The following is a 26798-nucleotide window of genomic DNA, read 5'->3' on the forward strand; positions in this document are numbered from 1 at the left end:
TTCTGGAACAGTGGGAGCCTCCGCTCAGCGGGCCCTGCACAGGCAGTGCTGACGGCCCGCGATAGTTTTAGGGGCCCAAGAAAATGTTTTTAATTTCTTTAAAAATCAGGAAAGAAATGTAATATTAATATATGACAATACATCCAGCCTGGATTATAGTCCTTATTCTAACAGCCATAATACGCAATTTTGAATATGCTTTTATGGAGGAAGGAGGCCACGAAAACAAAGTGGCCTGGAGCCTCCAGATGCAGCTCAGTGATGACCAAGCGAATGAGTAAGTGAATGAGGGAGTTCAATCCCCCCTCAACCTATGCTGGGAGGCTGCAGAGGTCGAAGCAGCCTAGTGTGCCCCCCGTTATGAAGCCAGCTGCACAATCAGGTGCAAAATCCACAAAATCCCTCTTAGGAGGTAATAAAATACTGTATTTAACTGTTAGTCATCTAACCCTGTCCCAGACAAAAAAGGAGTTTGAGAAAAAGGTGTAAAAAGCAAAATTTTTTTTAAGTCAACCATATGAGGAGCTCAAGTATAAACAACTTTGTGCCTCAAATTGCATGAAAGCTATCAACATGTCCTAGTTAATAATTTTCAAGTATTACCCCTGGCCTGTGTGACTCAGTTGGCTGAGTGTCCTCCCATGCACCAAAAAAGGTCACGAGTTCAATTCCGGTCATCAGGGCACATGCCTGGGTTGTGGGTTTGATTCTTGGTTGGCGTGTGTGTGGGATTGATGTTTCGCTCTCTTCCTCTCTCTCTAAAATCAGTAAAAATGTATTTTAAAAAATAATTTTAAAGCATTAAAAGAGGTTCTCATGCATATCTGTACAGGCCTACATCTCTGAGGCCCAGACTGTGTCCTTTGAAAATTCTACAATTGAAATGATTAAGTAGTAACAAATGTGCAAAACTTGATGAAATACAATCCTGAGGAGTCAAGGCCACATAACAGTTCCAGGATAAAAAAAATTTTTTCATTTGAAATTTTTTCTTTCATTTGAGAGAGACTGTAGAAGCCAAATGAAGAATTTGCTTCTTTGGATAGATGTGTTGGTGTATGATGGCTCATTTAGTCAAATAAGAATTAAAAGTGTCAAGGTGTCATATTACATGATTACTATTTCTGGGAAACCATTTCCCTGTGAGGTTTCTGCAGCTTATTAATTAAATTTACTAGTATTACTAGTATTATATATTCTCAGTGGAATATATGATTTTTTTGATAAAACATGTGCATACTTATAATTTTTTTTAATTTTTTTCTTTTTAAATATGTCCACTGATTTCAGAGAGAGGGAGAGAGAGAAACATCAATGATGAGAGTCATTAATTGGCTGCCTCCTACACCCTCCCTACTGGGAATCCAGCCCACAACCCGGGCATGTGCCCTGACCAGGAATCGAACCGCGATCTCCTGGTTCATAGGTCGATGCTCAAATGCTGAGCCACGCCGGACAGGCCATACTTACAATTCTTGTATTATTTTTAATCCTCACCAGAGATTTTTTTTTTTTTCCCCATTGCTTTTCAGAAAGAGTGGAAGGGGGAGAGAGAGAGAGAGACATCGATGTGAGAGAGACACATTGATTGACAAATGCCTCACACACTTGCCCTGACCTGGGCCAGGGATGGAGCCTGAGACCTTCAGTCTGCGGGCCAATGCAGTAAGCACTGAGCCAAACCACATAGGGCACAATTCTTGCATTAGTTTGTATCTCCCTCATTATAGACTTTACAAGGACAAGCCCATGCTTTTGTTTTTTAATTTACTACTTTGCCCCAAGCCTAGAACTGAGAGCACTAGATTAACTTTCCCTGAATAGTTGCAGAAATTTTTCTTTTAGAGTGTCAAGACTTGACATTTTCAGTGAGTTTTATGTATAATTTTAATTTGATCCTAGCATTGTTTAGGTAGGCATTACAGTGGTACCTTGGTTTTCTAATGTAATCTGTTCGAGAAGACCAAGTTCTGAAACATTTGAAAACTGAGGGATCAACAGCCTCAGCTGGGCCTCAGGATCTTGCCCCCAGCAACACCGTGTGGCATGTTTGACTTCCGAGGCGTGTTCAAAAACTGAAGCATTACTTCCGGGTTTAAGGCGTTCATAAACAGAAATGTTTGTCAACGGAGACGTTCGAAAACCGAGGTACCACTATATAATATAAACTGTAGATTCAAAGCTGAACAGCTTAAGTCACAAATGATAAAACCAGAATTCATTTTCTGGGATTAAATTTAGGTAGTAAATTCATGCTTGGACTTCTCTCTACTCCACACAGCAATAACATAAAACGTTTAAAATATAAAGGAGCCCAGCTGGTGTGGCTCAGTGGTTGAGCATCTACCTTTGAACCAGGAGGTCACAGTTTGATTCCCTGTCAGGGCACATGCCCTAGGTTTTGGGTTTCAGGCTTGATCCGCAGTAGGGGGCGTGCAGGAGGCAGCCCATCAGTGACTCTTTCTGATCATTGATGTTTCTATCTCTCCCTCTCCCTTCCTCTCTCTGAAATCAATAAAAACATTAAAAAATATATACATATATAAAGAAGGAAAAATAGCTAGACTCAAAAACAAGAGAAACATCTCAGCAGTTCAAAGTATAGGAAACAAAGCATTGCAGAGCTGAAGTTGGGTGTTTGCTGGGCTGCAGGTCCAGAAGCAAGCAATGGTAGCGCATTCTATGGGTAGGAGGCACTGAAAGTGCTCCACATGACACAGGGACAAAGAGGCAAAAACTGCTTGAGGTCTGCCGTCCTCCAAAAATACTCAAAAGTCATTTGCTATCGACTCTCATAGCCTTGGACTTCAACTTTCTTTTCTTTTTTTTAATATATCTTTATTGATTTCAGAGAGAGGGAGAGGGAGAGAGAGAGAAACATCAATGAGAGAGGGTCATTGATCAGTTGCCTCCTGCACGCCCCTGATTGGGGACCCAGCCCGCAACCTGGGCATGTGCCCTAACTGGGAATCAAACCACGATCTCCTGGATCCTAGGTCGATGCTGAGCTGCTGAGTCATGCTCGGCTGGGCTGGACTTCAACTTTCTAAGTAAGGAGGCAGAAGAAAGGGCAAACAACTGCACACTGTTGGTGACTGGAATGATGACATCCCCAAATCACTATGGGATAGGAGCTCTAAACCACCACCATAAGCCCTATGCAACTAGAAAAAAAACAGGGAGAGGGAAAGTATGGGCAGAGTGAGATAAGGTAAAGCAAAAATAAAAACTCTCCATTCAAATGAGCCTACAAACCCAAATTCTAACAAACATGAAGATATTTTAAAATAGTTTTATATGTCAATTATACCTCAATTAAAAATACATAAAGTAGCTGAGGATTTTCCAGAACTGAAGATAGTCAAGGATCTTTGGATTAAAGTGTGCTCTGAAAACCAAGCATAATAAATAATAAATTCAGAGTAGTGAAACTATAGATTATTAAGAATAAAAAAAAAAATCTTAAAAGCTAACATTATCCTCAAATAAACAACAAGTAGGCAGCCTATCAGTAACAAAAGGGTCCAGAAGTCAGTGGAGTAGTACCTGAAACATATTTAGAATAGGGGGAAAAAAACACCTTTCAATTTAGAGCTTGAAGTCTAGCTGTACTTAAGGAGTGAGCATCAAGAATTCAGTTTATAACCTCCCAGACAGTGACTTAGATTGAAAGCACCTTCAGCAATAGTTTTCTACTAGTGTGGATACACAACAGAGCACTGCTCAGTGATTGGCAAATTATTCATATTACTTTCAATAACTAGTCACTATATGTCAGCTCTTTCAATTAACTTTATTGAATAGCCAAATTGATTAAATTAGCACAGTTCAAACGATTGCATGGGTTACAAATGACTTTTTTTTTTTACAGGAATAAAACAGTGAAAATTACAAACTGTAAAAAGGAAGACAAATCTTGTCTCTAACATTTCGAGAAGCAAGATTTAACACAGCACATTGAAGATCCATACTTGAATTTGAGAACAAGAATTTAATGTTACAATATTATACACTACTTTACAAAATTAAAATTTCTATATAAGGATTATATTTGTAATAGTTAACAAAATCTTGAAATCACATTTGGTGGTCCCCTAGATAATAATAGCTGTTATGCATCTTTGATTAGAAGAAATAAATCTTTTATTTGAATTATTGTAAAACAGTCTATTAGACAATACATTACATTAAATTAAAATAATGAAATATATGCAAACTAAAATAAATGGTACAGCTTGAGTGAATATTAATATGTCAGACTTACAGAAATGTTATTTTAAAAATCCTAGAAATTAGAAAAATAGAGTACTTTTTTATGGTAGAATTGCCATGCTCAGATTTAAATACCAAGATTGCCCTTGTCTGTTATTTTAGTAGTTGTAGATCTGTAGAAAATTCAAGGATCTTTCATAATTTACAACTACGATAAAAAAAATATGGCATAGTGTAAATATTAGTTGCTTTACATAAAAAAGTAATACAAGATGAGATAAGTGCCCTACTGCAAAAAAAAAATCAAACTAAAAAACACATTCCATACTGCAAAAAATAATTGCTTAATATCAATATCTCCAAAAGGTTCATTCATTCCATCATTATCCAGAGAACAAATACTGTGAATCCTAACTAAAGTTATGTTTTTTATGACCTGGCTATTATAAAATTGTTCTAGATTGCACATTTTACACATCTAAAATAAATTTTAAAAGTAAATTTGTGAAATATACTAACAAAGCATGTAGTAATAACAACCATACTCACTTAGGGATGAAGTGAGGCACGAGAAAGATTATTGTCCCTAGAGCACAAACTTTTCCCTCCGTAAGATTCTTGACTACAATTAAGAAAGGACTTACAAATATCAACATTTAAAATTCACATTAAGAAGAGAATTTTAGTTAAGAAACATCAGTGCATAATGACTCAGTTTCTTTAAAAGAGGGAAAAATATAAATTTATTTTAATTTGCTACACTTTGAAAATTGCTTCCTCATAAATGAAGCAGCTTTCAAGAATATTTCCAGTTCAATTACCACTTGCATACTGAAAATAAACTGTAACACTGCTTAAGGGAGATGGTATCTTTATAAAACACAAACGATCATTCTCATCTGGCTGATAAACAGTAGTGTATATTCTAGTGGGACTTGCTTCTTTCCTATCCCAAAACAACTCAGTTAAAGTCAGCTCATGTTGCTGTAAACCTGATAGTTATTATTTCATTGGTGATCATATGAGACCAAGATTGTAAACACATTTTTCTAACCCATGAAAACAAAGAAACAAAAATCTTTTCATCAAGTATTACACATGAACATCTTTAAGAAGTTCATACAAAACAAGATGAAACTGGGCCAAACTCTTTTAAGAAATTCTATCACAGCACTTTAAATATACAGATGTATAATTTACCTATTTGTAAACAAAATTCACTTAATGGTTTTGACTATAATATTTCTCAGGCTGAATCAAAAAAGCAGTCTCTTGAGCATGTTCAGAAATCAAGTTTCTTTCATAACTTCAATATACTGGATATTTGTAATCTTAATATCCATAAAATCAAACAGCAGCAGTCATGCTTTAATAAGTTTTACTATCCAAGAATAAACATCTTATAAGCGGCTTTCAATTTAACTATTAAGCTGCTTAGAAAAATGTTACTGATGCATTTGAGACAGCATTTAAGAAAACTTTAATTTCTTTCATTCATACTCATTTCACCAATATAACAGTTTTATTACATATCATAGAGCAAACAAAACCCATTCAAAGGGTCAAGCTAAGGTTTCTCATCTCCCTATTATCACTGCCAGTCCTAACATATATAATGAAACAGCTCAGATTCTTTTCACTGCTGAAGATAGTGTGTCCAAGTCTTTTGCAGTCAATCAGAAAATGACTTAGTTTTCATCTCAAATGAAGGTGACTTTGTTCAAGTATAGAAAATACTGACAGATTTTAAAGCTTGACTGTTATTTTTTATTCTTCTTTTCATGCTAGACTAGAGTTAGTTTACTCTAGTTTTAGTATAGTTAAAAAACAGGTATGGGAGAATGGATTCTAGTTTTTCTATATACTATTTACTTCTGACATTTTAAAATTTTATTTTAGAAAGATCATTACCAATGGATTTATAACTTCCCTGCAACACCTAGTCTTGTGAGGTTTCAAATGTAGCAGCCAAAAATTCAGGAGAAAAAAAAAAAAAGAGAGAAATATACAATTGGAACACAGAAGTCTTTATTTTACAAAATGAACTTTGCCTCTGCAATATTGTCTCATCTTATTTCAATCCATAACAACTCAAACATAATTGGCAGCAAAGAAAAAAGATGTCTAATCATATGTAGATATATTCTGATTTGAAAAATACAGTATTTCAGAGTTGCATGTTTGATTCTCTGCTGTGGTCCTTTATTTGCTATAGTTTGTTGAAATCACAGTGAGAACATACAGTCATCACATCAGTCCACAAACCTAATAGAAAAGGAAGGTATTACATATTCTCGGGTATTCTGCATTATTGTGACTTTCCTTGGAAATAACTAAGTCAAATATCTTCATTTGTTCATTTATTCACTTGCTGTTGTATATGCAAGAGGAATTCATAATATGAAAATGCAGATTCTGTTCTGTCTTCTACCATGTTTTGAAGGAAATTTGCTTTCATTGGACTCTCATCCCTTAGGAATAAAAGAAAAGTATTTATATACATTAAATAAAATGTAATAGTAAAATAAACACTTTATTTGTCACAAGGCTTTTGACATACTTTTTACTAATAACTAATAGAGCATAATTTAGTAATATTTGAAAATTCTTCTTTTTCTTTTCTTTCTATATTCTAAACTGTTAACTTAAACAATAGGTCACATATATACATGACTCAAAACAAATCCTTGCAAGACCAAAGAAACTTTCACTATTAGCAAATGAAAAATTCAACTTACCTTATTATATAAAGTATTGGGAAAAATGGTCTTTGTTCTCTGAGCCAAGAGATGAAAGCTATTGTTCTGGCAGATTCTGGTGTATCAAGTTCCGGAAGGTCTGTCTATTAAACAAAAACCAACAATGTCCAACTTACTCTAATCATATCTAATGTATTATCTACAATGATTCTCCAACTTTGTCATGTACAGTAGTGCCCACTTACCCATGGGAGATACATTCCGTGACCCCAAGGTGATGCCTGAAATCACGGATACTGCTAAAACCTATGTTTTTCCTATATATACATACATATATACATATATACCTTCTCACTTAAACACTTTACAGCTTCTCTTTGGCATATCTAAATTGCCAGCATCACTGCTCTTGCGTTTTGGGGCCTTTATTAAGTAAAATAATGGGCTACTTGAACACAAGCACTCTGATACACTACTAGTTGATCTGATAACTGATATGACTGCCAAGTAACTACTGGGCAGATGGTATATACAGCGTGGCTACAATGAAAACGGGATGATTAACATCCAAGGCAATGGAGAGGGACAGTGTGGAATTTCATCATGTGACTCAGAACAACACACAATTTAAAACTTCAAAATTGTTTATTTCTGGAATTTTCTATTTAATATTTTCATACTGTGATTTACTGTGGGTAACTGAAACTGCAGAGAGCAAAATCACAGGTAAATGGGGGACTACTGTACAGGAATCACCTGGTGATCTTGCTAAACTGCAGATATTGATTTAGGAGGTCTGGGGAGGGCCTGAAATTCTGCATACTATAATTTTCTTTAAAAAAAAAAAAAAATCTATATCTATATCTATATCTTTATTGATTTCAGAGAGAGGAAGGGAGAGGGAGAGAGAAAGATAGAAATATCAATGAGAAAGTTGGCATTGATTGGCTGCCCTCTGTACGCCCCCGACTGGGGACTGAGCCCGCCATGCCCTCCGCATGTGCTCTGACCAGGAATCAACCATGATCTCCTGGATCCTACGCCGACGCTCAACTGCTGAGCCACACCCGGCCAGGCTGCATACTATAATTTTCTAGTAAGGGGTGGGCAAACTTCTTGAAGAGCCAGAGGGTAAATACTTTAGGCTTGCAGGTCATTTAGTCTCTGTTGCAACTATTCAACTCCGCCACTGTTCCACTAAAGTTGCCATAGACAATACATATGTGAATGGACATGGCTATGTTCCAATAAAGGTTTATTTACAAAAACAGGTGGCAGGCCCCCTTGGGCATAGTTTGCTGAGCCCTGATCTAAAAAAACATCCTAACTCTTCATTTTATGACATTTAGAATTAACTGATTCATTAAGGCAGTTGTCACAAATATGACAATTCCTTATCTCCTCATTAAAATGTCTAGTCATTCAGATCAGTAGTTTTACTCAAAGTCTGAAAGCTAGTGCTAATCCTAGCTATAATCCTGACATATGTTTTAAAATACAAGAATTTCCTGCCTGGCCGGTGTGTTTCAGTGGTTGAGAGTCAACCCATACAGCAAGAGGACGCTGGTTCGAATCCCAGTCAGGGCACATGCCCAGGTTGCTGGCAGATCCCCAGTAGGGGGCGTGCAGGAGGCAGCCGATGAGCTGATGCTTCTCTCTCCCCCTCTTCCTTCCTCTCTCTCTAAAATCAATAAAAACAGATTTAAAAAAAAAATCTCCTAATAACTTCTATGAATGGAGTTAACCATGAATATGAAAAAAATGCTGATATAAAACACATATTCCAAAGTTGCTGACAAACTGATAGGGACTAAAAATATGACATTAAATAACACCATGCTATAATTAATTCTCACTTTTGAATTTAAAACTATCCAAATGCAACAGAGTTTAACAAATGCTTTCTCATGGATTATTTTAGTTACTCTTCCATAAGCAACATCATTCTTATTTTACACATAAGGCTGTTAGTTACTTGTCCAAGGTCACGGAGCTAGTGATAGAGAGGGTCCATTGTTACTCTCTTCAACAATCAACAGTGCCCGGCCGGGCCTGGTTCAGCGGTTGAGCATCAGCCTAGGATCCAGGAGATTGTGGTTGGATTCCCGGTCAGGGCACATTCCTGGGTTGTGGGCTCGAAGCTGATCAATGACAACTCTCTCATCACTGATGTTTCAACTCTCTCTCTCCCTCTCCCTTCCTCTCTCCGAAGTCAATAAAGATATATTTTAAAAAAACAAACAAAATACAAACAAACAAAAAACAATCAATAGTAATCCAACTGACACTGATCACAAGTCATTTGCTTGTCTAACAATTAGCTTAGTTCTTACTCGAAAGCAGCAATTAAAAGAACCCTGTCAAAGAAAAATGAAATCATGTACCCCAAACACAAAAAAAGCCATAACACTAATGCCAATTGCAGCAAGCTATTTCTTTTTTGTGGGGGCTTTCCCCACCATCAACTAAATTCATTACTTTCTCTGAAAAAATAGTATACTGTCAGACACATAAGAACAGATTATGTCATTAGGGTGATCACTTCATAAGTTATATAAATGTCTAATCACTATGTTGTACACCTGAAACTAATACAATATTGTGTGTCAACTGTAATTGAAAAATTTAAAAAATGACTTAAGATAAGTCCATGATGCAAAATAACCTAAAAATTGCTTTAAAACATAAAATGAGTATTTTCATTTGGAAGAGAAACAATCTGTGGGGACATTTTCTTTTTCGGAAAATGTTTAGTATGCTATGTTTTGAAAACAGGCTATTCACGTTTTGGCCACATTTGAAATGCCCTTTAAGTCTATTATAATCGCTGTAAAACAGTCTTACCATGGTCTGTGGAATTAATGCATAGCTTTGAACTCCTAGAACTTGACTGAGAAAATTCTGTCCACAATTTTTTCCAACCCAAAGCATCAGTACCTGGGGATAGAAAGAATATCATTTTGAGATGTAGTATAAGAGTGAGCTGTTAAGGGGGAGTGGAAAAAGGTATTAGCGGGTAAAGTGGGGATAAAGGGTGATGGAAGAAGACTTGACTTGGGGTGGTAAACACACAATACAATATACAGGGTGAGGCCAAAGTAGGTTTATAGTTGTGAGTATGCAAAACACAAAGTTTATTCTTGTATTTTATTTATAAACTACTGTATTATTTTCCATAGGAACTGTAAACCTACTTTTGCCCTACCCTGTACAGATGGTGTATGGTAGAACTGTATATCCGAAAACCTATATAATTTTATAACCAATGTCACTCAAGTAAATTCAATAAAAAAAGACTGAAGTGTTGACTCACCTTTACCACTGAGTATGGTTTAAAAGACCAAAATGATTGCCCTGGCTGGTGTGGCTCAATGGTTAAAGCATCAGTCCACTCACCTAGGTCTCGGGTTCAAATCCCAGTAAAGGGCATGTACCTGGATTGTGGGTTAACTCCCCGCCCCCAGAGGGGCGTGTGCAGGGGGCAATCAGTTAATGTGTCTTTCTCACATCAATGTTTCTCTCTCTATCTCTCTCTCTCTCCCTCCCTCCCGTCCCTCCTTCCCTTCCATTCTCTCTGAAAAAGCAATGGAAAAAAATATCCTCAGGAGAGGATTAACAAAATAAAATAAAATAAAATAATTAAATAAATAAAAAATAAAATAAAATATAAAAATGATTAGTAAGTTTAGTGATATTATATAACCTTCAACTGAACTAATAATAACTACTATTTACCAAGATGAGACATTTTATGTTTGGTATGAAAGGATACTATAGAGGGAGAAGGTGGCTAATATAAAAATATATAGATCAAATAGCATATAATCGGTTCAGGAAGAGTGATATTAAGGGGAATGAAGAAGGTACAGAGTATGCAGACAGAAGGATCCGAATCAGTCAGACTACTCACAGAGCCTGCATCCATGAGAAAAGCTCCATCCCTGCTCAGTTTCTCCACTGAAAGCTGAAGAATAGGCGGCTGAGGTATAGTTCGATCATTGATGTTGAGTGCTCCCTGAGGAATTAAACAAAAAATTAAAGCTTTTAGATAACAGGTGATATGGAGCCACACTTGACCAAACATTTTATTTTATTTTTTAAATATATCTTTATTGATTTCAGAGAGAGGAAAGGAGAGGGAGAGAGAGAGAGAGAGATAGAAAAATCAATGATGAGAGAGTCATTGATCGAGCCCGCAACCCGGGCATGTGCCCTGACAGGGAATTGAACCCCGATCGCCTGGATCCTAGGTCAGCGCTCAACCACTGAGCCACGCCCGGCTGGGCCAAACATTTTTTTATACAATTATTCATATTTAAATATTTAAAAAGATGAGGAAATATTTATCACTTATCAAAACAAAGCCACTGTAAAATCCCAATAAAGCCAAATTAATTTCTGATCTTAACTATTATTTTCAAAATTAATACAATAAATGCAATCAATATCCATGTATCCTGAACAGATAAATGACAGTAGTGACATAAAAATAAAGCTTGGAATTTAGTTAATAATAATGGCAGCGTGCATAGCTTGGGTCATGTGCATATCCTGAGGGAGGAATAAAAGTATAATACAAATGACATTTTAATAGTTTTTTCCAATTTGACATTTATTTATTGAAGCCAGAAATGAAAATTTTTTCATTTATACCTGAGTTTCATACTGTCATCTGCACACAGACACAAACACACCTTTAAATACTCATAACTATTCATTTGTAAGCCCTCTGGCCTTAGGATATGTGGGTAGCAGGAGAGACTATAAACCAAATACAGCCCCATCAGAAATTTCCCCTAGAGGTTTTCTATTGTGGACTAAAAAAAGCGAGCCTTATGTTTCTCTGGTGGTGAAGAAGGGATGATATCAGTGGCTCTATTTTCTAGTCTTGTAGAGAAGACTGATTTAAAAGAATGAGGCAATACAGAGTCTGAATCTGGGCTAAACCAGAGACTAGCTGTACCCTAGCCTTTTCTGTGGTTTGTTTTTGGCCATATCAGTCCCCTTTCCTTCCTAAGCTTACACGCAACCAAAGAGTCCTGATAAATACACACTGATATGCTAATAGTGCTTGCTTTTTAATGTAAATATTATGAGTTTTTATTTCTTCTTCTTTCTAGTGATCTCCATATTACAGGCTTACAATAGACTGCATTTATATTTTCATGCTAATTGGCCAATTTTTTAACATGAGAAAAGGGTAGGCCCAGTTAGTTGAACTTGTCAAACACACAATTAATCTTGAGTTATTATTTCTGTAATACAAACTAATAATGTTCTCAACGGTTTTCATTTGCTAAAATTACCTCAAATTTCATAAGCAATTTTTCCTTTCATATGCAAGATATTCTAAATTCTTTAAATTTTTAAAGGTTTTAACCAAAATAGTACTTCCAACATATATATCCTCACTTCATCACAATTTTGGAAAGAAAGATTATGATTTAACATTTTTGTGCTTGGGACTTTAACTCAGGTAAACTTCCAATCAAGGACAAACAATGTTACAAATTAGATAAATATATTTTTTTTTAATTTAAGAACACTGTTACACTAAGCATTGACCTGGGTGTTTAGATGTTATTTTGATTCTCTGAATACTCCTTTTAGATCAACTTGGTTAAATAAATAAATCATAGGTTTCTCTGGTCAATTTGACAATCTCTTAATTTACTTAGATCTGCGCTAGAGATTTGTCTTAAGCAACTTAAATAAAGACACTATTTTCAGGAGCTCCACAAAAACCAAAATTTCTTTTCACAGACCTAGCAAAGGAATAAAATAAAAAGCTTAAAAAACAAAAACAAAAAACCTTTCCTCATTCCTGCAAAGGACTTAATATAATTAGGTTTATAAACCTGCAAGTAAAAGCCATTAAAAAAATGAATTAATCTTACCTCATCTGAAAGATTGTCAACTCTATACAAATTGGGATGAGTTGTGAGCATAAGGTAAACCAAGGGCTGGTTTTTCACTTGACACATAGCAAAAATGCGTTCATCTAGACGAGCATTTGTCCCAGTCTGGAATGATTTCTGTAACAAAAAAACACCCCCACCAAAAAAAAAAAAGGTATTTTAAAAATACATATAGAACTTTGCAAATATCAGTTGTTTAAAGATTATCTTCAGACAAAATTAGCAAATTTGTTGTTATTTCCTGAAAAACATTTGTATTTTTTTATGTTTTTATTTATTTCAGAGAGATAGAAACATCAGTGATGAAAAAGAATCATCCATCAGCTGCCTCCTGCATGCCCCCTACTGGGGATCGAGCCCAAAACCCCTGACCAGGAATCTAACCATGGCCTCCAGGTTCATGGGTCACCACTCAACCACTGAGCACCACCAGCTGGGCTGAAAAATATCTCTTAAGAAGTCACACACATGTACTAAACTGTGGCTATATCACCACCTAAAAGTCTTCAGAAATTAATTACCAAACCATAGCAAAGTCATTTGATCTCTCTGGTGTCTGTTTCCTAATCAGTGAAGTAGATCTAAACACTCTATCTACCATATAGGGACAGTGATATAAAAACAAACACCACCCCAAGAAGGATAAAGTTATTCTACAGATGACAAAATAAATATACATATGAAGAACCAAAGATCTAAGTGTTCTATAAATGCACAGTGATGATTAATGGTGGTTAACTATCCTTGTTTCTCTCACAGAGAAATTAAACAATGTACAAAGTTTACATATCAATCAGGAAAAAAAGTAATACAAATGAGGGCAACTACTTAGCAGAATAGAGTTAATAAGTAATTGTGAATTTTAACTGGTATACTAGCTTCATGGAGAATAATGAAGCTTTGAGGTAAGATTTTAAGAATTCCTAGTGATGGAAAGGAGTAGAAAGAGGCAGAGAAATAACAGTAATGAAACTATGCCTTAAAACAAGTGCACTGACTATAAACAAAGGAAGATTTAAAAAGACTCTTAAATTTTAAATTGCATTGTGAATAGTCACTAGGAAAGAAAAAGTACTATGGGAAATGAAAGGAGGAAAGTTCCATTTATTCACTCAGAAAATATTTACTGAGTGCCTACTGTGCACTAGGAATGGTTCTAGGTGCTGGGAAAAGTGGAGAACAAAAAAGATCAAAATCATGTCCTCATGGACAAAAATCCAAGCAAGGGAGAAGTAAATAATAAACAAAATGTGGTATGTCAGTGTTAAGAGCTATGGTCCTTGCCCTCAGAAATCTTAGCTGGCAAAAAAAAGCTTCGTTAGCATAAAGTTATATATTTCTTGTTTAGGGGTTCACAGGGTAAAAATTCTGCCTTTTAACATCTTCACTGCATTAGTTTCTGGTTTTGATTCTCTTACCTGTTTAAGGAGAGCCAACACAAAGAGTGGAAAAAGTCTCAAAGAAAAAGGAACCATGAGTCCAGGCTGGTGGTTACTTAGGACTGATGAACGATAAGCTGAGAGTGAGTCTATGACAGCGTTCACCAGGGCATCCCGGGCATCACTCAGACTGGCAGTCACAGATCTGTCAACAGCTAATAGAGTTGGGGGTAGGGACAAGAGAAAAATAAAACAGAAGTTTAACTTCCAAACAGGATAGGAAAAAAATTTAGTTTTTATTGACTGATTTATTTTTAAATATATTTTTATTGACTTTTTAGAGAGAAAGGAAGGGAGAGGGATAGATAGAAACATCGATGAAGGAGAAACATCATCAATTGGCTGCCTCCTACATACTCCCTACTAGGGATCGAGCCTGCAACCTGGGCATGTGCCCTGATCGGGAATCGAACTGTGACATCCTGGTTCAGGGGTTAACGCTCAACCACTGAGCTACAACCGGCTGGGCTGACTGACTGATTTTAGAGAGAGAAAGAGAGAAACATCGATTTGTTGTTCCACTTATTTATGCATTCATCAGTTGCTTCTTGAGTATGGCCTGAGTGGGGACTGAACCCACAACCTTGGTGTATGGGGAGGACACTAACTACCTGGCCAGGGCATACATGCTTTCATAGCAAAGAGAATTTTTCTTATATTTAGTGAAAGAGCTCTTAGGGGATTAATTACGTTCATCATCTGTCATGCCACTCTGTTTATATGCTTTCTGCATACTCAAACATCTTTTTCAATACTAAAAACACTATACTTGTTTTGTAAACCTCTCAAACTACAACTAAACTCAATTCATGTGATGAATATACCCAATTAAGTGATGTTATTAATTGCTATGAGCAAATTTGTATACAGGCAAGAAAGAATAAAGACCATTGCTACCTGCTCAACAGTAACTCTAAGATTTCATCAATTTAAGACATTCTAATTTTAAAGATTTTTGATAAAATGTGGAAAAAAATGTGCATATTGGAATCAACCAAGTTTAGTAACAGTGAAGAAAACTGTTGTGAAGACCATTTTTTTTATAATCCTCACCCGAGAATATTTTTTCCATTGCTTTTCAGAGAGTGAAAGGGAGGGAGGGAGGGAGACAGAAACATACACTGACGTGAGAGAGACACATCAATGGGTTCACACACCCTGACCCGGGCTGGGGATTGCCTGCAACCGAGATAAGTGCCCTTAGCTGGAATCAAACCCAGGACCCTTCAGTCCACAGGCCTACACTCTAACCACTGAGCCAAACTAGCTAGGGCAAGACTTTTTTTTTTAATAAGTTTTTTATTGATATTTTATAGAGAGAGGAAGGGAGAGGGAGAGCTAGAAACATCAATGAGAGAGAAACATGGATCAACTGCCTCTTGCATGCCCCCTACTGGGGAGCAAGCCTGAAACTCAGGCATTTGCCCTGACCAGAAATCAAACCAGTGACCTCTTGGTTCATGGGTCAACACCCAACCACTGAACCACACCAGCCAGGCTGCTATGAAGACTTCTAAAAAAAAGAAATCCACAATACTGCCTGACAGTTATAGTTAGTTGATGATGATGATAATAATAATCGTACTGTTACTAAAAAGTATTAGTTTGCCTTGGCCAGCTGGCTCGATTGATCAGGGCATTGTCCCGTGCACCAAAAAAAGGATGCAGGTTCGATCCTGGTCAGGGTGTATATGGGAAGCAACCAATTGACGTTTCTCTCTCACATCAATGCTTCTCTCACTCTCTCTCTCTCTCTCTCTCTCTAAGAAAATCGATGAAGTATGTCCTCAGGTGAGGATTAAAAAATAAATGATAAATAAGTAAATGAATAAAGCCAATTAGATCTTCAAATTTTTAAAAAGAGTATTAACTGAAAAACAAAAGAAAAAAAAGTGCAAGTTCAACAAAAAAATAAAGGCAGTGACCTTCAAATTACTTCAGTCATAATCTTTACTTTTAACAACATATGAGAAGACTAATGTATGGTTGGACCCTTTGCCAGGCTCCACTAAAAACAAATTTTCACAGTAAGATATTAAAGAAAATGGGTAAATATCCCAATTATAGGCAGATCTGAGTTTGAAGCAAATGGACCCACTGGCAGTTTTCCCTGAAGGAGAAAAACAGCAAGAACTAAAATGATGTTTAGCTCTATGTGTTTGAGAAAGAGACATAAATAAAAAAAAGGCAATAAGGCAACTGAAGTGAAGATACTAATAAATTTTCTGTAAGCCCATGGAATTTGGCAAAGGCTGCAAACTTATATGTGACAGTAAACTGGTTTGCAATCTCAAATTCCATCACTCCAAGTCTAATGATCTTATAGTACACTGTCTCTTATAATCCAAGTTACAGAGCTCATAAAAAAAGTATTAAGTACAAATAAAACAATTTAGTGTTGCCTAAGGCCAGTTAGGGAAAGAGGAGGAAGTGGGCGATAATTGTTAATGGGCATGAGATTTGTTTGAGAGTAATAGAAATATTTAAAAACTAGATTGAGGTGTTGGCCACACAACTCTGTAAATATACTAAAAACAACAGAATTGTCAACTTAAAATGGGTTAAGTGGCAGGGTATATAAATTGTATCTCAATAAGGCTATAGGAGCAGATCTTTTATTATAATAGTCACTTAGTAGGCATACATGGGATCCAAAACACTGAAACACTTAAAGCTAATTATTCAAATAAAGACAAAACTATGTGTCCCTGGCTAGCATGGCTCAGTGGTTAGAGCACAGCCTGCACATGAGAAGAGCTCAAGTTCAGTCCCCAGCCCTGGTCATGGTGAATGCAGGAGGCAACCAATGGATGTGTCTCTCTCACACTGATGTCTCTCTCCTCTCTCTCCCTCCCCGCCTCTCCTTGCCTCCCTTCCACTCTCTAAAAATCAATGGAAAAAATATCCTCGGGTCAATATCAACAACAACAACAACAAAAAGACAAAATTATGTGGATTTTTCTCAGATTATACCCGTAAAATGTTTACAATAGGATAACAATTCTTACCCATATTGGCTAATAACCCTGAAATTGCTTGAACATCAGCTCCAAGAAAGACTTCATTCAGAGTTGAAACTACTGGTAAACACAAAGTATGAACACGAATTCTTCTTTCACCTTTGGAGAAAACACAAAAATGATAGTAAGAAACAACTATAAAAAGAAAGTTTATATTGCCTGGCCAGGAATCAGAGCACATGCCCAGGTTGTAGGAGTGAGGGGAGGTGGCTGATTGATGTTTCTCTCACATCGACGTTCCTCTCTCTCTAAAAATGAATATATATATATATTTTGAAAGTTTACATTAAAATCAGTTCTTTTCAATTTAAAACCAAATAAGGCTAAATAGTAAGTAGAGATAGTGTCAAAATTTTAATGTGAAAACTAAAATTTTATTCATTTTTTAATACAAATTCTTTTTGTTCAATTTATTGCTGAAAAGACAATAAGGATGGTATTCAAATGATAGTAACATGCTAGCTTTAAAAAAATCTCTTTTCTAAACTTCTTTGTGACTTTATCTTTTTTGTAATAAAAATATATGTATATATATAAACACATACACACACACGTATAGACACATAAGTATATATATACGACAACACTACTCCAAAATGTGTTCTTGAGTCTGTGTTTTGATGTTCAAAGTGTAGAGAGAAATCTTATACTTTTCTCTTTAATCATAGAAAAAATTAAAAGAAACTGACTAATAATCATAATACTTTCTCTTTGGTAATTTATCCACAACAACAAAAGTCAATAAATGCAAGAAATAAAAATGAAAACCTTTTGACAACCATCAAATATAAAACATCATATCAACTTTTTAAAAATTTCTGAACACCAGAGAAAAAGAACAAAAAACTAGAGATGAACATTACAACCTAAGACTAATGAAAATGTACATATGAGAAACTCATAAATTTTAAAGAGAAGAAATATCTGCAAAAGACAGGTAACATTGTTTAGAGCTTCTACTCTAAATAAAAACAATGTTAACTAGCCCTGGCCTGGTGGCCCAGTTCGCTGGAGAATCATCCTACAGGTTTGATTCTTGGTGAAAGCCTATAACTGGGCTTTAGGCAACATTCGATGTTTCTATCTCACATCGATATCTCTGTTTCTGTCTGTCTCTGTATCGTCCTCGCTCTCAAAAATTAATAAAACATATCGTCAAGTGAGGATTTAAAAATATTTATATAAGATATCCTGAAAAAATGTATATACATACTTTGAATAATTATAAAGGCAGTGTTTATTAAAATACATTTCATTTTCAAAATTGAGCTATCAGCTATTAAAATGTGGATACATTTTTTTGGGACGCCCTGTGTATATATAAAAACAATGTTAACTAAAAGAAAAGAGATACATATTCAAACTATCACATTGGCAAATGAAAAAATGAACTTCAGGGAACTACAAATTAGTAAAATCTTTCTAAATAGCAAAATGGCAATACCAAGATTTTTCTAGACAGTTCATCTCTATACTCTATGCTTCCAATTCTAGGACTCCATCTTAGGGAAATTATTAGAAATGACAGATTTGGCCCAGCTGGACATGGCTCAGCAGTTGAGTGTCGGCCTAGGATCCAGGAGATCACGGTTCAATTCCCGGTCAGGGCACACGCAACGGGTTGCAGGCTTGATCCCCAGTCAGGGGCCCGAAGGAGGCAGCTGATCAATGGCTCTCTCATCATTGATGTTTCTATCTCTCTCTCCCTCTCCTTTCTCTCTCTGATATCAATAAAGATATGGGTTTTTTTTAAAAAGAAAAGAAACGGCAGATTTGTATACAAAGGCATAGAAATTAAAATCACATTTTTCATAAAGTAACCTAAGCTTCTAAAATAAGAATATGAAAAAACACCCAACATTGGCTTTTAGGGAAACAAAATTAAACCAAAAGAGATAGCACTATAGTTTACTAAAATGGTTAAAAACAAAAACCTCAAACCAAAACCAACCAAACAAAAAAACTAAACACTGAAAACAGCAAATGCAGGTGAGGATGCAGAGCAACTGGAACTCTCATATGCTGCTAGTGGGAATGCAAAATGGTATGGCCACTTTGGAATCAATTTGGCAGGTTTTTAAAAGTTAAACATACTTACCATGTGACCCAATAATCTGCTTCCTAGGTATTTACTCAAGTGAAATGAAAACTTATGCCCACACAAAGTCAGTTATGTTTATAGGGGTTATATTTGAAATTCCCATAAACTGGAAATGACCCAAATGGACCTCAACTGGAAAGTGAATAAACAAACTGGGTTCAATGGAATACTACTCAGGAATAAAAAGTAACAAACTACTGCTTGGTACAGTAACAGATGAATCTTAGATGCACTGTGCTAAGCGAAAGAAGCCAGGCACAGCCCCGCCAGCGTGGCTCAACAGTTGAGCATCGACCTAGGATCCAGGCTATCCTGGTTCGATTCCAGTCAGGGCACATTTCCAGGTTGCGGGCTCGATCCACAGTCGGTGTGCAGGAGGCAGCCGATCAATGACTCTCATCATTGATGTTTCAACTCTCTCACTCTCCCTTCCTGTCTCTGAAACCAATAAAGATATATTAAAAAAAAAAAAAAAAAAAAAGGCCAGGTACAAAAGGGTATGACTCCATTTGTATGACATTCTTTATTTTTTTTACTTCTCACCTGAGGATACTTTTTTCCATTGCTTTCCAGAGAAATTGGAAGGGGGAGAGAAAGAGAGAGAAACGTCAATGTGAGAGAAACATATGGTTTGGTTGCCTCCTGCACGTGCCTCAACCAGGGCCTGGATCAAGCCTACAACGGAGGTATGTGCCCTTGGCCAGAATCGAACCCAGGACCCTTCACTGAGCCAAACGGGCTAGGGCTGTATGACATTCTTGCAAAGGCAAAATTATAGGATCAGGAAACTGATCAATGGTTGCCAGGAGCTGGGGATGGGAGAGAGGTTGACTATAAAAACATGAAAAGAGTTGTCAGAGTTCCTTAAAAATTTTGGATATTAACTCCTTATCGAATGTATCATTGGATAATATCCTATTCAAAAAAAAACAAAACAAAAACCATCATCCCTGGCCAGGTGGCTCAGTTGGTTGGAGCATCACCCCATGCACCAAATGGTTGAGGTTCAATTCCTAGTCAGCGCACATACCCAAGTTTCGGGTTTGATCCCCAGTTGAAGAAGGTAGCCAATTAATGTTTCTCTCTCACTCCCCCTCTCCCTTCCTCTCTCTCTCAAATCAATAAAATAGCCCTACCCAGCTTGGCTAAGTGGTTAGAGTATTGGCCCGTAGACTGAAGGGTCCTGGGTTCGATTCCAGTCAAGGGCATGTACCTCCATTGCAGCCTCAAACCCCGGCCCCAGTCCGGGTGCATGCAGGAGGCAACCAATCGATGTGTCTCTCTTACATCAATGTTCCTCTCTCTCTTTCCCTTCCACTCTCTCTCTCTGAAAGGCAATGGAAAAAATATCCTTGGGTGAGGATTAAAAAAAATTTTTAAGTAAATAAAATAGTTAAGAAAAATAAATACCAAATATTTTTGCTTTACCACGAACAGCAACAAAGCTCTTGGGACTAGGAATACTCTTTTGGTTTAATAGAAATGACTAAATTACCTCCAAAAAAGAGGGAGTTTATCACAAGTCATGGAATACATGACCAAATAAAAAAAGTCTGCCTTTGTTACACTGTTCTTACAGTTAACAATACTGGACTATACACTTAAAAATTTGTTAAGAGGGTAGATCCCATGTTATGTGCTTTTGGCCATAATAAAAAAATGAACAACTCACCTTTGCTGGACGTATATAAAAGTGCTGACTGAAAAGAAACCAATTGAGTGTCAGTAAGACTCTCTTCCACTGACATCTGTACTGCATATCCAGCATCTGGGTTTACATTGGGCAAAGACAGTAAGTCTGTAGACCGAACAAAGAAGTTCCCATGGAAAGTATGAATGGAAAGACCTAGAAGAAAAAATTTATTAAAATTATTTATATACACCTACATATGGATATTTACATTTTATCCTAGTCACTTACCAGACTGACAGAGAATAAGATAAAAAGTTTAGATGTGATATTGTCATTTATAAAAGAAATATATATTTGGTCTTCACTGATTCTGGCACAGAGAATTTCCCAAGTAATGAGTGATAAAGGTGTCTTCTGCTATGTTAATGAGGTGACTTTTATTTTACTTATTATTTATTTTTAAAAATGTCTTTATTGATTTCAGAGAGAGGAAGGGAGAGAGAGATAGAAACATCAATGATGAGAGAAAGTCATTGATCAGCTGCCTCCCTGCACACCCCCTACTGGAGATCGAGCCCACAACTCAGACATGTGTCCTGACAGAGAAACGAACCTCAATGTCCTGGATCATAGGTCAATGCTCAACTGTTGAGCCACATCAGCCAGGCAATGAGGTGACTTTTAGAAAGCACCTAGATTATCTAAAGAGGGAAGGTGGTTGCCAGCGGAACCAACTATGTGATTAGAGGGTTGGAATTTTCAGTCCAGCCTCCTCCCCCAACACACATCTAAGGAAGGCAGAGAGGCTAGAGGTTGAATCCATCACCAAGAGCTAATAATTTAATCAATTGTGACTATGTAATGAAGCCTTCATAAAAACCCAAAAGAATGGGGTTCAGAGTTTCTAAGCTGGTGAACACTTGGAGATTTGGGGAGGGTGGAGTGCTCAGAGAGTATAGAAGCTTCAAAAGTTTCATACCCTTTCACTTTTCATATACCTTTCCCTGTGTATCTCTTCCATCTGGCCGTTTCTGAGTTATATCCTTTTATAATAAATCAGTAATCTAGTAAGTAAAATGTTTCTGAGTTCTGTAAGCCACTCTAGCAAATTAATGGAACCCAAGGAGGGGGTCATTGGAACTTCTAATCTATAGCCAGTCAGTCAGAAGCAGAGGCAACAACCTGGACTCAAAATTAGCTTCTGAAGTGTATGTGTGTACTGGGGACAGGGGGCTGCGGGGGTCCTTAACCTGTGGCATCTGATGCTATCTCCAGGGGGACAGTGTCAGAACTGAGTTAATTGCTTGGTGGTATGGGGAAACGCAATCCATACACTGGAATTGGGAACAGAATGATACTAGATAATACACAGTATTCAGTGAGGGTGAGGGGGGTTAACAGACATCTTCTTAAGTGAAGAGGAGGATTCAAATTTTCAAAAAACTTTTTTGAAGGATAAGTTGGTAATATCCACTAAAAATTCTAAATGAATACATCCTTTGTCTCTAGTAACTCCATATCTAAGAATTTATCCTACAGATACACTCACTCATTCAATAACAAATTATATGTGCAAAAGAAATCAAGCAGTACTGTTGTTTGATAACAAAACAATTAGAAATATCCTCAGTGCCATCAGTAGTAAAATAACTAAACTGTGATTTGTACATTCTACTGAATAGCAGTTTAAAAAAATGAGATAAATTGGCCCTGGCCAGGTAGCTAAGTAGTTAGAGCATCTTCCCAATACACCAAAGTTGTGGGTTCAATTCCCAGTCACGGCACATATAAGAATCAACCAATGAATGCATAGACTAGTGAAACAAGCCCTGGGTGGTGTGGCTCAGTTGGCTAGAGTGTTGTTCTGAAACACAGTACCAGTAAATGACCACAAAAGATTTATTGAATTAAGCACGCTAAAAAGAAGAAAAACTGGCCCTGGCTGGTGCTGCAATGGTTAGAGCATTGGCCCATGCACCAAACGATTCAATTCCCAGTCCAGGGCACGTCTGTGTGTGGGAGGCAACCAATCGATGTTTCTCTCCCTCCCTCCCTCCTGTCCCGCCCTTCCCCTTCCTTCCTTCTTTTGTTTTTTTAAAGGAAGAGGGAATGATCTTTTTTTTTTTTTTTTTTAATATATCTTTATTGATTTTAGAGAGAGAAAAGGAGAGGGAGAGGGAGAGATAGAAACATCAATGATGAGAGAGTCATTGATCAGCTGCAGCCCGCAACCCGGGCATGTGCCCTGATCAGGAATCGAACCCCAATCGCCTGGATCCTAGGTCAACGCTCAACCGCTGAGCCACGCCTGGCTGGGCCCCTTCCTTCCTTCTTTCTCTTTCTCTCTTCCTAGCCTTCTCTCTCTCTCTCTCCCTCCCTCCCTTCCACTCTCTCTAAAAAAATCAATGGAGCCTGGCTGGCGTGGCTGGGTTTTGGGCTCAATCCCCAGTGCGGGGCATGCAGGAAGTATCTGATCAATGACTCTCCTCATTAATGTTTCTCTCTCTCTGAAATCAATAAAAATTAAATAAATAAATAAATAAATAAATAAATAAATAAATAAATAATAAATGGAGCCCGGATGGCGTTGCTCAGTGGTTGAATGTCAATCCATGAACCAGGTGGTAATGGCTCAATTCCGAGTCAGTGCACATGCCCGTGTTGCAGGCTCGATTTGATGTTTCTCTTTCATCATTGATGTGTCTATGTCTCTATTCCTCTCCCTTCCTCTCTCACTAAAATCAATAATAAGCCTGGCCGGGCGTGGCTCAGCGGTTGAGAGTCAACCTAGGATCCAGGCGATCAGGGTTTGATTCCCGGTGAGGGCACATGCCCGGCTTGTGGGCTCGATCAATGACTCTCTCATCATTGATGTTTCTCTCTCTCTCTCTCTCTCTCTCTCTCTCTCCCTTTCCCTCCCTCTCTCTGGAATCAATAAAGATATGTTTTTTTAAAAAAAAAGGCACAAAGAAACTTAAAAAAAAAAAAATCAATAATAATAAAAAAACATTTTTAAAAATTAAAAATCAATGGAAAAAATATCCTCAGGTAAGGGTTAACAAGAAAAAAAGAAGGCAAACTGTTTGTTGGCAAGGTCTGTGACTCTTTATGCAAAATTAGGTACATATAAAATAACTTCTGTCCTGACAAAAAAAGTTTTAAAAGCACCTTTAGGATACACATTTCCAGTAATTTGTAGCCAATATCTGCAGAAATAAATCATTTTTGAGGTTCAACCTTGAATGAATGGGGTACAACAAATAGGCCCTTTAAACCATAAACACTAAAAATCCATTCGAATTCATAAATAAGTTCAGCAAGACCGCAGAATATATACAAAGGATCAATTATATTTATATAAAGAAACAATGAAATTTTAAAAATAATTCCATTTATAACTGCATCAAAAATATTTAGGAATAAATTTCAAGAAATGCAAAATTTATACTCTAAAAACTATAAAACATTGTTGAAAACAAAATTAAAGAAGACTTAAATAAATGGAAAGACATACCACGTTTGTGGATGGGAATACTGTTAAAATGGCAATATTCCCCAAATTAATCTATTAAATGCAATCCCAATCCCAATCCCAACTAGCTTCTTTGCAGAAACTGACAAACTGAACCTAAAATTAATATGGAAACACGCGACCTAGAATACCACAAAAATCTTGGGGAAAAATTAAAAAGTTGGGAGGACTCATACTTCCTAATTTGAAACTTACGAGAAAGTGTTAGTAATCAAGACAGTTTGGAACTAGCCTAAGAATAGGCATACAAATTAACAAAATACAATTCAGAATCCAGAAACAAACTCTCACATTTATGATCAACTAATTTCATCAAGGGGACGTGGGTCCCAAGATAGTTCAATGTGGGAAAAATAGCCTTTTCAACAAATGATACTGGGACAATTACACATCCACATGCAAAAGAATAAAGTCAAACACCTACCTCAAATAAAACACAAAAATTAGCCCAAAGTAAATCGAAATCAAAGACTTAAATATAAGAAGTATAACTATAAAACTCTTAGCAGACAATATAAGTATAAATGTTTGTGACCTTGGATTAAGCAGTGGTTTAATGCTACAATACCAAAAGTACAAACAGAAAAAGAAAAAACTGATTAATGGTACATCACCAAATTAAAAACAATTGTGCTTTGCCCTAGCTGGTTTGGCTCAGTGGTTAGTGTATTGGCCCTCGGACTGAAGGTCCTTGGCTAGATTCTGGCCAAGGGCATGTACCTTGGTTCTGGGCTTGATCCCTGGCCCTGGTTGGGGCACATGCAGGAGGCAACCAATCCATACATCTCTCTCACACTGATGTTTTTCTCTCTCTCTCTCTCTCTCTCTCTCTCTCTCTTCCACTCTCTGGAAAGCAATGAAAAAAATATCTTTGGGTGAGGATTTAAAAAATAAATAAATATACAAATAAAATAAAATAAAAATAATTGTGCTTCAAAGAGTACCATTAAGAAATTGAAAAGGCTACCTATGAAATGGAAAAAAAATTTTGCAAATCATATATCTTATAGAGGCCTTATATCTAAATATATATATTTAAAAAACCTCTTAAAACTCAATAATAAAAAGACAAACCAAATTTTTAAATGGGAAAATAATCTGGATATTTCTCCAAAGACGATATACAAGTAGCCAATAAACATAAGAAAAGATGTTCAACATCATTCATCAATAGAGAAATATAATCAAAACCTCAATGAAATACCTCATCACATCCACTAAGATGGTTAAAAAAAAAAATACAGGACAACAACAAGTGGCAGGGATGTGGAGAAATCAGTACCCTTATTTACTGCTAGTGGGAATGTAAAATGGTGCAACTGCTGGAAAACACTCTGGCGTTCCTCAAAAGGTTAAACATAGCTTATGACCCAGGTACATACCCAAGGTATATATCCAAGAGAAGTGAAAACATGTCCCTAAACCTCTACATAAATGTTCACAGCAGTATTATTCATAATACCCCAAAAGTGGAAACAACCCAAATGTTCACTGACTGATGAATGGATAAACATGAAGCACATCTATACAATGGAATACTACTGGGCAATAAAAATACATAAATTGTATTTTTTAATGTTTTTATTGATTTGAGAGAGAGAGAGGGGAAGGGAGAGGGAGAAACATCGATTAGCTGTCTCCTGCACGCCCCCTACTGGGGATCCAGCCTATAACCACAGCAGATGCCCTGACCTGGAATTGAGCAATAGACAACGCTCAACCGAGCCACACTGGCCAGGGCCACAAATTTGTGTTTTCTATATCTTTATTGATTTCAGAGAGAGGAAGGGAGAGGAAGAGACAGATAGAAACATCAGTGATGAGAGAGAGTTACTGATCGGCTGCCTCCTGCACGCCCCCAACTGGGGATTGAGCCCACAACCCAGGCATGTGCCCTGACCGGGAATTGAACCTCGATCCTCTGGATCCAAGGTCGATGCTCAACCACTGAGCCATGCCCGGCCGGGCAAAAATTGTTTTTTAAAGGAATTAAATACTGATGCATACTACAACATGAACAAACCTTGAAAACATTTTGCTAAGTGTAAAAAGCCAGTCACAAAGAAACTCATATTATATATGACTCCATTCATACGAAATACCCAGAAGAGGCAAATCCATAGAGGCAGAAAGACTTGTAGTGTCTAGAACTGCCGAGTTTGGGGGAGGGGAAATAAGTGACTGCTAATCAGAACAAGGTTTATTTTTGGGATGATGGAAGTGTTCTAAGATCAATTGTGCTAA

At 36.8% G+C, this 26798-nt stretch overlaps 1 protein-coding gene across 2 annotated transcripts in view; it reads right to left on the reverse strand.

Annotated features, from left to right (window-relative positions):
• Positions 1-3774: 3774 nt before the first annotated feature.
• The window catches only part of SEC24A (SEC24 homolog A, COPII component), a 70762-nt gene continuing 47738 nt past the window's right edge, over positions 3775-26798 (reverse strand). For both annotated transcript variants that reach the window (XM_016197543.2, XM_016197544.2), the window contains 8 exons: positions 21062-21235; positions 17277-17387; positions 14248-14423; positions 12809-12946; positions 10822-10926; positions 9756-9848; positions 6951-7054; positions 3775-6683 (listed from right to left, as the gene is read on the reverse strand). In XM_016197543.2, coding sequence (XP_016053029.2) covers positions 6569-6683; positions 6951-7054; positions 9756-9848; positions 10822-10926; positions 12809-12946; positions 14248-14423; positions 17277-17387; positions 21062-21235 — 1016 coding nt within the window. In that variant the 3' untranslated portion in view covers positions 3775-6568. The remainder of the gene's footprint in view (positions 6684-6950; positions 7055-9755; positions 9849-10821; positions 10927-12808; positions 12947-14247; positions 14424-17276; positions 17388-21061; positions 21236-26798) is intronic.

Source organism: Miniopterus natalensis, chromosome 4 (genome assembly GCF_054644295.1).
Source record: "Miniopterus natalensis isolate mMinNat1 chromosome 4, mMinNat1.hap1, whole genome shotgun sequence".
NCBI classification, from domain to species: Eukaryota; Metazoa; Chordata; class Mammalia; order Chiroptera; family Miniopteridae; genus Miniopterus; species Miniopterus natalensis.